Consider the following 14,415-nt stretch of genomic DNA (forward strand, 5'->3'; position numbering starts at 1 on the left):
CTTTAATCAGTGGGTTGAATAAACATGGGATCAATGGAATCACAAAGCTATAAATAGATAGATAGGCATGGGCAAGAGATTCATGTCATTTAGAATCTAGAATAATTGTACAAAGAGGTAGGTATCATTAATGGTAAATTAGCAAAGATCATTATGCCTTGACCTTTCCAGTTTTTGAGCCCTTTGATGACTTGCTTGGTTGGATTCTAGCCATCATTTCCTCCTTAGTGATCAAATGATCAATTCTTTCCAGCAACCCCAACAAACTCTTCATATTTCCACTCCATTCATTGAGAACATCATCCGCATCTCTTGGCTTAGCAAAGTTGACGATACGAGCAGGTCTGTCGATCTTGGCGAAAACAGTTTTGGCAGTGACCAACTCGCTGATGTATTTCTCCGTCTCGTCTTCCGTCAAATCGAGAAGTTGTGTCAATCGGGGCATTTGAATTCGAGTATAGTATTTGGCAACAACTCGAACGTTATGTTCAATCACACGCTTGCGTAGATCCTCCCAACGCTTATTTGCTTTGGGGTCTGCAGAATGACCTTGTGAAACATCAAAAACATCGGTTCCACAGAGGTGTGGTCCGAATATTTTTGAGACCTCGGGCCATCTCATGAGTTCCGGAACTGTGAATAGCTTGAGGAGTTGGGCATCGAGAGATACTTGGCTGTTGCGAGTATCTTTGTGGACGCGGTGGAGGAGATCGGATTGTTCGTTATCATAAGGAGCTAAGATGACGTAGTAGATGATTCTTTGCAAAACCTGTGGTTGTTAGTTCTGTTTCGGAGAGAAGTGAAAGTTCAACACTTACGGGTTGAAGCTTCTGGGGATCCTCTTCAACAGCTTCCGTATCAAGAACCTGTCTATAATTCTTGCAGGCATCAAGGTATTTGTCATCATGCTTCGCCAAAGTGATTTGTTGCTCGTAGTATTTTAACTTAAGATCAGTCACATCGTCCTCCTTTGGCTCTGGAACATCCTCTCCCTTCTTTCTTCTCTTCTCTCGATCCTCCGCCTCCTTCACTAATTGCTCTGGAGTCTTCTTTGGCTTTCTTGACAGATATTTGGTACTGATCTTCCGGCTCAAGATTCCAGCTTGTGTCCAGTCGTTGTTCTCTATACATAATGCGACCTGTGCCAAGATGAATTCCGTCTTTTCTCTCCTCTCCATAGATCCAAATGTCTCTACTTGCAACTCGCACAAAATGTCCGTTGCAGATTTAAGATCACCCTGTTCCTTTTTGATATCGGAGAGAATTCTGGTAACACGGGCACGCTCAACCTCGACAAAAATCTTTCCCTCCGTGACCGTACGCAATGTCTCGATTACTGTAAGCTTCGTCTCAAGGTTTGGTGTCGAATCCAGAAACTCCATAACAATCTGCACCATCTTTGTTGTAGCTTGTTTAAGTTGGCCATGTTTCTTTGATAATAACAGAACTTGTTCGTTCAATAAACTCCAATCGTTGGCGTTTTTGCAAATAGTGACAATTCCAACAAGAATTCGGGATGTTGATGCAAGATCTGATGCCTGTTGGAAATGTTAATGGCTTGCGCCAATGTGTAAAGTATCTCAGTCTGACCTGTCTTGTTTGTTTCTCTAACACTGTGAGCTTCTCGATGGCACCTTGCACGTTTGTCTATTGAAGTAAAATAAGTCAGAAAATCTCGTAGACGATTCCAAACACAAGAGAGCTATACCTGTGCAAGCTGTTCAGCTTCTGGAAGCTGTGTGTCAACCTCTTTGGAGAAGTCCTTATCAGGCTTACGAATAGCTTCGTCCGACATTATGGCAAAAGGTAAATTGATTTAGTTTTGGGGTATCAAATCAAAGGAACAATTACAAAAAAGACGGTAAATTTGTTGTGGTGGTATGGAGGAGTTGTTTTGAGAGTTCTAGGTTGTCAACCTTGACGCGGCAACTATTGAGCTTAGCTTCGCACATGGTTGGTTCGGTCACCGGAGTATGAGGGACCTGCTCTGCAGCCTCATCATGCTTACTAATCACTCTGACGCTTCTGCGTGCGAAAACTGCACCGACAAAAAGCATCTAACGCATTATTCATCTGGTCTTCAGACTCTTGCAGAATATAAAGAATTATCATCATTGCTTGCGCATGTGTGCATGGATTGGGGCCTTCTAATATCCTGTCAGAAACTTGCCCACCCTTCATTCAGTGTTGAACTCGGAGTTTCTCAGGATTACCGACAGACTAACGTGATTCATCACCAAGTGAATCATATCACCAAGTGAATCATATCACCAAGTGAATCACTTTCACCTCAAATATTTATATTTCAATTTAATATACGTTTTATTAATCAATTATTATATAATCGAATAATAATGAAATTCGAATACTTTTAGTTATTGAGGCTATTCGAAAAAACAAAAAACTTAATATTTAATGATTTGTTAAGCTATATAATATATTATATACAATACTATATTATAGAATAAATAGTTTTACTTTTTGTATCAAATCTCTACCAAATAGTAATAACCTTTTGAAATTAAAAAAGGAGATTATTATTCAATATATAATTGATATAAATATAAGAGGTTTTATATTTAAATATAAGGAGATAAAAGATATAATAAATTATATTCTTAAATTAAGAGAAGTAAAAAGAATTGAAAAGTAATAAGTGTATTGATTTGTAAAATACAATAAAGAATTAAGGATATATTTTACTTATATTTATAACTTTTAAAGAGCTTTTTACAAAGATTCTAAATTTATGAGAGATTGGTTCCAACTTATATCAAATATACGAGACAAATTTGATATTCTTGATTATGATTTATAAAATTTCGACGAAATAGGTTTTATAATGGGAATTATAAATGCTAATATGGTTATTACTAGCTCTAAGAGATCCAGTAGGAGTAAAGCTATACAGCCAGGCAATCGAGAATAGGCGATAGCGATTATATGTGGCAATAGTGAAGGGGATATTATACCTTTATTTCTAATAGTTCAAGGACAGATGCATCTTTCCAATTGATATACAGAAACCGATTTTCCTGTAGATTGGGCTATTAAACCTACTTCTAATAGATGAACGAATAATGAAACAGGGTTAGAATAATTGAAACACTTCGATAAACATATAAGAAATCGAACTAAAGGCAAATATAGAATGCTAGTACTAGATGGACATGAGAGCCACAAATCAATACCATTCCAGAACTATTGTAAAAAGAATGATATTAAATGTGTATATTTATCATTGTATTCAAGTCATTTAATTCAGCCTCTTGATATTAAATGTTTTAGTATTTTAAAATGAGAATATGGTACTTAAATTGAGGGGTTTATAAGAGCACATTGTTACGGGAGCTGCCTCTAGGGTCACGTGGAAGTGTCTAGAGTTCTCTCGAGGTGGTTTAGACTAAACTTCAAGTAGGAATTCAATAAGGTTGGTAACTGGTTGCAATTCTCGTAACTATAGTAATGAAACTAATGATTGTTCTTGAGCACGAAGCTCTACATTGTAATGAAACCCATTCCCTTATATAGACCTTCGTTCTCTGTGCTCAGTCGGATCACAAATGATCCTTCTGATCCGATCAACTGGATCACTAATGATCCCTCTGATCCGGTTACCTAAGCGTCGGGGTCACGTGACGTCTATTGTGGCAGACCATCGTAACACACATATCAATTATATCTCAAAGATCGAATTCTTTATAGCTTTCAAAACTGTATATCAACGATCAATTATAAATCAGAATATAAAAGCTGGGTTTCGAGGAGTAGGATTAGTTCCATTTGATCCTGAAATAATGCTTTTTAAATTAGATATTCGAATTTATATGCCTATTCCCCCCCCCTTTCAATTTAGATCTCTGGGTCTCTCAAACTCCTCATAATCCTATAAAAGCTCTTTCTTAATTAACACTAGTTAAATCTCGAATAACTCATCATCAATCAAGTTCTCCTACACCTTTATTTGAAACTATACTAATTCTAGCTAAGGGTATAGAGAGACTAATATATAAGAATACACTTTTAAGTGTAGAAAACCGTACATTTCGAAAAGCTAATGAAGCATTAAGCCAATATCGACGTGCAAAAAAGACATAAATATGTCAAGGAGGAGTATTTACTGGACAAAAGGCTATGGATATATTATCTCAATAAGAAGTTGATATTCAGATTCGACACAACAAGTATCAAAATGAAGGGAATTCTAATAGGAAAGCATTTTCTAGTTAATGTTGTAGTAATTGTGGAAAGACAGATTATAATACAAGAACTTGTTAAATTGATATAATAAATTCTAGATTATTAGATTCTTAATAGCTTTAATCAATTGAATCAATAGTTGTTGAATAATATGAATTTGAATGTGTCAATTGAGGTGAAAGTGATTCATTCGGTGATATGATCCACTCGGTGATGAATCACGTTATGTTTTCCACTTGTCAGTTGTCACTAAATGCCTCCATATTACATCGTCAAGTGACGACTATAATCCCATTTCAAAGTCAATTCGGGCCCTCGATGGTCGAGCTCTCAAATTTGTGAGCAAATTGTCAAGCTATGGTGTGAGATCATTTACTGCCTACCATCTTTTGACAAGGAACGAAATCAACATGGAATTTTATCTTGAACCCCATTGTCTTGACACAAAACTGTGATGGATATGATCATATGATCATTTCATATAAGTACATAAAGCGCGGGCTTTTATTGGCCCTTAAAAAAATGCGTGCCCGTTTGCTGTAACGATCTGAACAGATGGTGTCAACACAGTTACAACTGATCGAGGAATTTGGTCGGAATAATTTTAGTCCTCACCATGAGTGTGTATATTAATACGCCAGAACGAGCATAATAAGAAGACTACATTTCAGCGATGTTCATTTGCTATCTATCGGTTGTGACAGACATGTATCTCCCGGAATCTAGAGGGGAAAAACTCGATATTTAACAGACTTGGAGTTTTATGATCACATCTCGCTAATACCACCTTCATAGGAGGAATTGGCATTCTACTAGGCAGAAAATCATCGCTGTGTAAATATCTCGCAGCGATTCAAATCCCAGTATAAGTTCAATTGGAATATGAATCGTTTATGATTAAAGTCAAACTTTAAGCCCCCCGGAGAATCTACCCAGGTGTACTCAAGCGAATAGGCCGAACCCTACACTAGCTTTTACGAGAATTTCCCTGCATCTTCGTACCTTAACTTATCTTTGATCATGATGACTCCAAGCTTTTGACAGTTTGTTTTGACTGTCGCATCGAACAACCTCTGAGACGAATTATACAGCTACGGACGGACGCCGGCCGCATCTCCTTGGGCGTTGTTCAAGACATAACTTCTGGTAACACCGCTCCAAGATACCTACGGCAAAAGGTAAAAGACTCTTCTACATACGTGCCAGCCTACATCCTGGATGGATAGGCTTCTGAATAATGCATCTCCTTATACCGCACACTACTCTGCTTGCAGCTAGCTTTACCTTTTTTTATGGCAGAGTCAAGTTGAGGAAAGGTTGTAGAACAGGGGCTAACTCAAAACTTCCCGGCAGTGTGTATTCCAAGCAAAACATTTCTTGAGACTCTCAATTTTAGTCAAGCTTACAAACACTTCGAGCAGAGCATCGAAAACAAGAGGCATTGTTGTTCCACTTTCGCCGTTCCCCCCTCTTCTGGAGAGCAGAATGTGAAAGGTTCCTTATTACCAAGTATTAGGTGTAGGAGGGAGTGGCCAATTTCCCTTGGCATAAACTTGGAAAGAAAACGTTCAAATGAATTTAGGTTGAGAGAAAAAATGAATAGTAGAAGCTGAAATCGTGAGGGAGAAAGAGGCGATGATTTTATGTTGCTCTTTGGTTACATAATTATTTGGAACATTTCATCGATCTGAATTTGTACAACTTAAGTCTTATGCGCTTTTCGATATGTTTTTTTCTTTGGTATAAACAGTCACCCGCTCCAAACATTTGCTTCTTCTGGGACATTAATGGAATGATCAATATACTAATTTTAGAGGGAGGAGAAAGAGGTCCATTCTTAAACCATAAGGAAGAGAGAGGCGGGGAATGGGGGATGCAGAACTCGGAAGAGAAAGAGCGAAACATTGAGAAGACCACGATCTCTTAAAAAGCAGCATTAGAATGATACGTCAAGAGGCCGGAGTCAGATTTGAAATTCTTGCTCTTCGAAATCGTCCAGCTTTTGGCGAGTATCACGGCCAAGATGTAGGCGAGAGAGACAAAGAAGGGAAATACGAACATGATCACTCACCAAGAGGATGACAAAACTTCGCTACAACAGATAACACCCTTGAAACATGATTCTATCCTTACAGACGTTCGTATGATATGACCGAAAGATTAATTGGGTGTAACCCGCATCGTACAATCAAGTCATACTGCGGCCTTATCTGTGATGTCTTACTTCAAGAAGCGCATGAATACCGCATGGAGCGAATTGGAAATCAATGAGATCATGTCAGGCCATACAACAAAAGCCATATTTACGTTAAATAGGGGTAGGTGCAATATATTTCGGATTCCGGGTCATTGCCGATTATTGTCCTCGGGTGGGGATCCACGTAACCCCGACTTAAAATAGACTAGAATTCCACACTACAACGTTGATCTGATACATCTCAAGCCAATGATAATCAATGGCAGTTCCAGGAGGATGGATTGAATCATCTGCATAGACCCATCCTCCCAATACCATGGTTCTGGGCACGTTGCAGATTCCGTGCATCGGTTAATAGTGGAAACATGCGGTGAGAATTCAATCCTTGTGTCTTGCACATTTTGATCCTCCGCAAAGCAATCACTTTGTCTCCGAGTGGACCGTTGAATATTTCTGTCTTTACATCAAAGTTGAATTCCTTACAAGACTCAGGAAATGAATACTAGTCTGATTATTTTGCATGCATGCCGAGATTATGGCGTTGGTCACCAGCAGTCACTGTGTGGGCTTTAAGCGAGTGTAAAGGTTTCGAGATATAAAAGTTTGGATTTCCAAAGCCATAATTATGAGATAAATGTGTCTCACTAAATTAGTGTCACTTCTAGAGCAAAATGGTTGTTCAAGTGGTCTCTGAACCTTCAAAGTTTGATCAATCGCGCTTCCTCAACGATATACAAATCCTCTCAGCTGCGATCAACGCACCATATTCCGAGTCCACAACCAAAAAGATTCTCTCTGTCTTCTCCGATTCATTCCATGGCGGTGTTGTTCTATGGCGTGCAACAGACCGTCTAGGTGATGCTTTAAATTATCGCTTTTATTCCCGGAGACCCATAGATACTGTTACCATTGCCTCATCCGCCGATCTTCTGTCTCCGGATGTCGTCAGTACCCTTGGGAGATTAGTTACATCCTGGAGCTCGTTGTATGATGGCTTACCAGAAGAATCATGTGATTTCGACGCCGAGAAGGGTTTGGTAAAAGCGTGGGTGTACTTGAGAGGCATGAGACCACTCGGCGATATCCTGAGCGCAGAGGGCGTGCCAGAGAGCTTAAGACAACATGAGGGGAGATTTAAGGCGCTGCAGTTGGAGAGGGTTCGTCATGTGGCGGTCGACTACCAAAAGAGAACTGTGAATTTATATTTTCGGGCCCAGGGGCCTATTTCCCTACAACAAGCTACCTCGTTTAACGCATTAGCTGGTGCAGAACCACCGAGTCAAACACAGTTCCTTGAAATACACGAATTCCTCAACGCAGTGGGGTATACATTCGCGGTTACAATCAAGGTTGATAGCGGAGAAATTGAGAGGGTGGGCTATTATGCATTGAAATTGCCAGATAGAGCGGCGAAAAGGTGGCCTGTGATTAATGCGCAGTTGGAGAAGTTTGTGCAATTCGCACCTAGTTATGATATGGAAGAGATGAATGCCGTGGCCTGGAGTTTTGCAGGGACAAAGAGGTATATCAAGTTCGAGAGGAGCTATTGTGGGGAATTGGTGCCCCTGATTAAAGGCTGGGGGACTACTTTAAGTTCATAGTTAATCTTTTTTCTTATTTGGGATAGTTCTATTTTCGTCATTTTAGAATACTAACATATAAGATTTTGGTTCTGGATAAGTTACACAGTCATTATGATGATCAACCATGTAACCAATTTCCAGTCACGCTAAGAGGTCAAGTTGTAATCAACGCACAGACCACTGTACACTCCACCCGTGCATCTCGTAATTATTGCAGGAAGGAAATGGTGAACTTTCAATCCGAAACACCACGATCTCCCCTCCCGGCTTGGAGCTATTGATTCACCCATTTCTCATTGTCCCTTCTTTCGATTGTTTCAATAATTCTTTTACATCTTTCCAGCGGCAGCCAATTCATATCTCCTTGCCAAAGCCATTTGCACCTGCGCAAATTTCTGGGCAGGCCCCGTTGCGTATTCGAAATTTTGGACGGAAGAGGCTATCTTATAAATCGTCCTGCCTAATCTCGAATCCAGAATTCCATGGTCTGATCGACCTTGATTCGACGCACAAGCAATGATAGATACCCAATACAATATGCCTAGCACGTCCCCCCAAGTTTCGTCAAGATCCGTTCTTTCTATGGCGCAAATCATTGCCGATGTGAGGTACTCGTCGCTTGAAGGAAGAGGGGTGCAAGTTTCCATGGCTTGAAATATTATGAGAGTAGCAAGTCTACAGCATTCGAAAACCCAGTACTGGGATGTCAGGTTAGAAGCATCCATTTTGACAGTACCCGATGGTAAAGAGTGCAAGGCTGCAGATAAGCGGCTTTGGTAATTGGCATTATCGACCGTTTGCTCAGATCCCCCAATAATAAGGTCGACCAAATCCTTGGCGATGTATAGAACCTGGACTAGGGAGTCGTCGAATCCTCTGAACTGTCTGACAGACTCAAATGAGCCAGATGGACAATATAACGGGGATATAAATCGCCGACATTGAGGTTCATTCTCTTTCAAACGAACCAAAGAATTGCTGAAGCTCAGAGGAAGCTCTTCGGCCCTGATAGCCTTTGCAATGATGTGACGCCTTATGTCTACATTAATCACAGAACTAGTATTCGCTTAGGGTAGCTGGCTTACATCACTAGGTACTTTCGGATTGTTTGCCCAAATGGATAAACTCCAAAGCTCTCTAATCCTTGTCTCTTAACCAACAACTCTACGCCCGTCATCTGTGCCTCGACTTCCTGTGCATTGCGTTCAATTGCCTATAATATCATCATTAGCCGTCCAATATTCCACCTCCGATACCCCTCACTTACCCAACTACCTGTTGAAAAATAGGCTATTGAGGCTATTGTAGCATTGGACCACAATGTCCCTTCTTGAGCTAGTTTCTGACCAACTTGTGCAATAGCTGCATCTCTCAATCCCGTAGCCAGCTCATCATTTACCATTCCTCGGACCGAGCATGAATAGGCATACATCATATAAATGATGCTCGTCGATAAGGCTTGTCCGGCAGCTTTTGGGAAATCAAGTAATTTCTCGGGCCCTGGCGAACAAAATCTCAAAGCTGTATCAATATTTAGCTCTCGACACAAGATTTATAATCATGGGCTTCACAACCACTTCGGGAAGTCATGACGCGACGCACCAAGTTGTTTAATTGTACCCACCTCTCGGGAGTATTTGAAAGTTACATCAGGTGGCGGATGGGGTGCGGAGCTCAAAGAGTCGGGCTGAGCGGGCACAAACGCGAATAATGATGGCAGTCCCACCTGGGTGACTTCAAGTGAAGTGTTATTCCTGTATCCGTACTGGTGGTTCTCGGTGCAAGTTTCAGGAATTGGATCAAGTGTGTTACAAGCGAATGGTTTTACGTGCGATGAGCTTGCTAGACTAAGATCAGACTTTGCAAAGTCGCAGATGCGTTCAATTGGCACAATTTTCCTCGCGCCAACTTTTCTTTTAGCTTTCTGCTGACGCTGCTTATTTCGAAAAGCATACATCGCATGCGATCGTATCAAGCTTTGGGTTGTTCGATCCTTTGCCCGACCAGAGACGAACTGTATAGGCATAGGTCCCTCTTCGGACGTTGACTCTTGCACAGACATGTTGAACGATTCTGGTATATCTTTCATGCTGTCAAGGTAATTCCTGGCGCATCGATCATGGTTTTTGAAATCTTTTGATTAGAAACTCTCGCTGTCAATAGCTCTGCAATCTTCGGTTCCAACGCAAATTGAGATAGGTTCTGAGGGATTTGGGGCAGTATTTCAGCTCGAAATAATATCATCGACATCGGGATGAAAAAAAGAATCAAGCATGAGATGATTAGGCGCAAGTGTGGATGGTACAGTCCCTTTTCGTAAGAATAGTTAAACGCCTTTCTTGTTCATGGATCTTTTCTTAAGGTTGGGCAATTTTAGTCTAATTTTAAGTTACAGTGTGTTGATGGGGTATGATTCACTTTCGCTGAGAGCATAACGTTGGGGGCTGCTAGACTTCAAGCTTGTTTCTTTCCATGCTCAACGATCCAGGGGCAACTCGGATTACCGCAACCAAATGGCATTGTCATTCTTTGCACGCTGCTTTTTCTGACATGATGATGTCAATTGACAGCCACTCTTCTATCCTGTTTGATAGTTATACACTGGAGATTGCAACCCCGTTCAAAGCCATGCTAAAAGTGACAGTCAATAACGTAGGATGTGCCAACATCTAGATTTCTTCTCCTTACACCGGTAATCTGTTCCGCCAGTTGATTTCAATATCTCTTGACCAATATTCAAGACCCGTCAAAAACATATGCTGCATCTGTCTACCAAACTTTGCGTGCTTCGACGTCATGTGGGTTGCATCCGATTGCAAGATCCTTGTGACGCCAAAGATAGAGACTATAGTACCGCTTCAATTAGTCGGCAGATGCGGAGGATTTAGCGATTCCCAGCGAGGAGGATTATACCCCTGAGAATCCTACAGACGCTATATTTAGCTATATATTACCACTCGAACTATCGATTCTCAAGATGACTTAGGAATTTCGAATCCAATCTTCTAGACTATCATTGTTAGTCAAGTCCACTCAGACGAGAACTGTAAATGCTAGATATGAGCATCTCGTTGGTAGAAACCGATTCTAGTCGCACTCTATGGCGCTGCTGCGGGGTTTCAAGGACAGATTGATCTTCATGATTACGGATGGGATCTTTTGTACCAAGTATCTCCCTTCAACCAGTCTTAGAAAGATCTTTCCGGTCGATTCGCGGAGGTGGCAACATTCGAGTATGCCAACTCTCTTAGCTGCATACTTTTTGTTTCGCACTTGTCTATACTATAATCATACCTTGTCTCAAATAACCAACGCATTAATATCATTACCTACCGAATGGACCAAGATCACAGATCGTCATTCAATAAGAGATTGGCTATAAGCAATGTACGCATAAATGCCTTGATACAGTTCGATCCACAAACCCCATCTTACTTTAGATATTATCAAACCTGCCGCCATATCATGATAATATACAAAGAGACCCCGCAACAAAAAACAGAAAGATCTATTAGAAAGCAAGAAGCGTGATCAGATCAAACCTCGATAATCAACCTATCTTCATTCCTCAATTCTCTCCACTTATTCGAAGCCTCAACGATTTCATCACAGCCCTTCAACAAGAAGCCCCACTTCCTCGCGAACCCCTCTGTAACTTCCCATCCACTTGCATGCCACGGATCATTCCAGACCAGCATCCCCTTCTCATTCAAATCGTTACAATCTTCAAATAGACCTCCGCACAGATCCCTACACAAATCATCTTCATCAACTTCATGGAAAGTAAGCATGGCATTGTTTCGCATTTTCGGACACGGAAGTACATCTATCCGTTGGGGGTGAGGAGTGCTGAGTTGTAATGGGGTCGGGGATAGAGAGGGTGGAATGGTGGAAGGGGCTGGGAACATAGGGGCGCTGAGAATGTTGCGGCACTCAGAGGAAGTGGTGTGAGGTAGGTTTAGAATGGACGAGTTCGTCAAGCAAGCGCGGAGAACGTTGTATTGAATAAGTGTGAGAAGGTGATCCAGAGGCAGTGGGAATGTTAAATCTGGTACCTCTGAAGCTTGATTTATGTTTGCGAGCTGCTGCTCTAGAGGCTTCGCTGTGGGTGCAGAGTTTTGAGCTGAAGTAGGCTGGGACTGTGGCTTCCATATAACGAACTGGTCTTTCGGAGTGGACTTTGCCTCAAGTGCCTTGCGTCTTCCTGTGGCCAAGTCAGCTACGTTACTGCCGAATCCAAATGTTTAAGAAATTCTCTGAGAGACTCTTATAAACTTAGGTTAAGATGAGGTTTGTCCGAGAATGGCCATGGTATCTGCAGTAGTAAAGGCTGACTATACTTCTTTTCAATGCCATTGAAATGTTACCAGATGTAGAAGATGTATAGGGAGGAATGATTTAAAACTTCTGCGATTATGGAAGTTTTTTGATGCTTTACGCGTGTAAAGCACAGAATTTATCTGACGTATTACATACTGAACGCTCTAATATTTAAACGGTTTTGTCGCTTTCTCCTTTCCTTCGCATTTGTTGTACCCGTCCAATCATCCTCGTCCTTTTTAGCCTTTGAGTTGCAATCAGCATTTTTAGAATCCAAGTAGTGATCAGAAGGGATAGTATCTACCTCGGCCAGCTGATTCATTGGCTCTACTCTAAAAGAAAGGTTCTGCGTGGTATACATGGTTTCTGTTTGATGTGAATTTCAAATAGTTGAAGCATGCCAAGCAGAAAATAAGCAGTTGGGGAAATAATAGGAGTGATTTTTTTCAATTTGCTTACAGTTTTTCGATCAATAGAGCGAATTATATACTAACAATTCCACCACCCCTGAAGAAGAGTTAAGGACGTCTCGGATGTAGGAATCATTACCCCGAGGGGGGCGGCTGGCGAGTGGATACTAAGCTTTTGATTGGTTGATGCATCTTGCTTACACAAATTCACCCAAATACAGTTTAGCCCTCATCCACACGAGCCACCAAACAAACAAGCCACTACACTTCACGGGTCCCATCCTTTCACAACGTTGTGGAAACGAAATGTTCATCTCGATTCTGACACCACTGCTTTTCTCCTCATCAAGGTGGCCCAGTGGCATCCATATGTGAGCCAGAGTTGGCCACTAAGTTATCGTCTGCTAGTATTGTTTGGGAAAGTAGCTTGTAAGCTGATGGCAGTAGAGATACCATGCTCAGGACTCACTGATTGAGGTTCAAGTGTTTAAGTATCAATACATTCCTCAAGTATAGAATCACTCATACCTCATTTGGCTCAATTCCAGCCATCTGTTTTTACAATCATCTTTAAGTATTCCGTGCAAGTTGCACCAAAAACATATTTCAGCCGATTCCAAATTCTCATTCCCTTTATTTCACTTCTAGTACTACTACTCTGATTTGACCTGTTTTATTTTTTGATCAAGTTGCCGTCATGGGCGGCATTAAAGATATCAATTTTAGGCCGGACAGAGATATACCTACTCTAACGGACAAAGTTATCCTGGTCACTGGAGGTGAGGATCTTAAAAGCTACCCTAGTCATGATTGTTCACAAAAGCTAACGGTAATCAAAGGCACAGCAGGACTTGGAAGTAATACAGTCAGAGTTCTTGCGAAACATAACCCATCACACATTTACTTTACAGGACGTAATGATAACGCGGCGTCAGCTCTCATAGAATTTATCAAGAAGGATGTCCCATCAGCGGATCTAACCTTTCTGTCTATTGATCTGTCTTCACTCTCATCAATCGCTGCTGGGATCAAAACGTTCAAGCATGATCGTCTCGATATTTTCATGGGCAATGCAGGTATCATGGCCGTACCTGCTGCTCTCAGCAAAGACGGATACGAAATCCAGTTTGCAACAAATCATCTCGGCAATGCTGCCGTTCTCCATCATTTACTACCAATCATGCTCAAGACTGCTGAGCTCCCCTCCTCCGACGTACGAATTGTACTGAATACTTCTTTGGGATGGAAGTTTCGTCCGAGTCAAGGCATCATCTTTGACAAATTGAAAACAGCCCAAGAGGATCTACCCTTTGGGACGTGGAGCCGCTACGGACAAAGCAAGGTAGCCAGCATACTGTATGCAGCAGAGCTTGCGCGTCGCTATCCGCAGATAACGTCTATAGCGATTCATCCAGGAGTTATCAACACGGGGCTTGTCTCGAACTTATCTTTTTGGCATAAATGGTTTGTTTATGCGACTACTGTGGGCCAAACAATAACAGTTGAGCAAGGCATTATGAATCAAACGTGGGCTGCCGCGGGAGCGAAAAAGGAAGAGCTGGTCAATGGCGCATATTACATGCCGGTCGGTGTTGAGAGCAATTCAACACTGGACGCAACGGCGGAGGATCCAAATTTGGCAAAGCAATTGTGGGAATGGACGGAAACAGTTTTGGGGAATTGAATGGGAATTCCTTTAGCATAA

At 41.4% G+C, this 14,415-nt stretch overlaps 5 protein-coding genes across 5 annotated transcripts; 2 read left to right on the forward strand and 3 right to left on the reverse strand.

The window, feature by feature from the left end:
* Window positions 1-151: 151 nt before the first annotated feature.
* Window positions 152-1,795, reverse strand: EAF01_009315 (uncharacterized protein; the record flags this gene model as incomplete). The annotated part of the gene is made up of 4 exons (XM_038917571.1): window positions 152-769; window positions 819-1,538; window positions 1,591-1,647; window positions 1,709-1,795. The coding sequence occupies 4 exons, from the start codon at window positions 1,793-1,795 to the stop codon at window positions 152-154; spliced, it is 1,482 nt and encodes a 493-aa protein (XP_038767176.1).
* Window positions 1,796-7,068: 5,273 nt separating this feature from the next.
* On the forward strand, window positions 7,069-7,998 carry EAF01_009316 (uncharacterized protein; the record flags this gene model as incomplete). The annotated part of the gene is made up of 1 exon (XM_038917572.1): window positions 7,069-7,998. One exon carries the CDS (start codon window positions 7,069-7,071, stop codon window positions 7,996-7,998), a length of 930 nt encoding a protein of 309 aa, XP_038767177.1.
* Window positions 7,999-8,309: 311 nt separating this feature from the next.
* On the reverse strand, window positions 8,310-10,069 carry EAF01_009317 (uncharacterized protein; the record flags this gene model as incomplete). Its single annotated transcript, XM_038917573.1, has 4 exons — window positions 8,310-9,012; window positions 9,066-9,193; window positions 9,248-9,501; window positions 9,583-10,069. 4 exons carry the CDS (start codon window positions 10,067-10,069, stop codon window positions 8,310-8,312), a joined length of 1,572 nt encoding a protein of 523 aa, XP_038767178.1.
* A 1,447-nt stretch (window positions 10,070-11,516) lies between these two features.
* Window positions 11,517-12,661, reverse strand: EAF01_009318 (uncharacterized protein; the record flags this gene model as incomplete). The annotated part of the gene is made up of 3 exons (XM_038917574.1): window positions 11,517-12,184; window positions 12,457-12,544; window positions 12,605-12,661. 3 exons carry the CDS (start codon window positions 12,659-12,661, stop codon window positions 11,517-11,519), a joined length of 813 nt encoding a protein of 270 aa, XP_038767179.1.
* Window positions 12,662-13,407: 746 nt separating this feature from the next.
* On the forward strand, window positions 13,408-14,394 carry EAF01_009319 (uncharacterized protein; the record flags this gene model as incomplete). Its single annotated transcript, XM_038917575.1, has 2 exons — window positions 13,408-13,489; window positions 13,550-14,394. 2 exons carry the CDS (start codon window positions 13,408-13,410, stop codon window positions 14,392-14,394), a joined length of 927 nt encoding a protein of 308 aa, XP_038767180.1.
* Window positions 14,395-14,415: the final 21 nt, after the last annotated feature.

This window comes from Botrytis porri (assembly GCF_014898465.1).
Source record: "Botrytis porri strain MUCL 3234 chromosome Unknown BPOR_013, whole genome shotgun sequence".
In the NCBI taxonomy this organism is placed as follows: Eukaryota; Fungi; Ascomycota; class Leotiomycetes; order Helotiales; family Sclerotiniaceae; genus Botrytis; species Botrytis porri.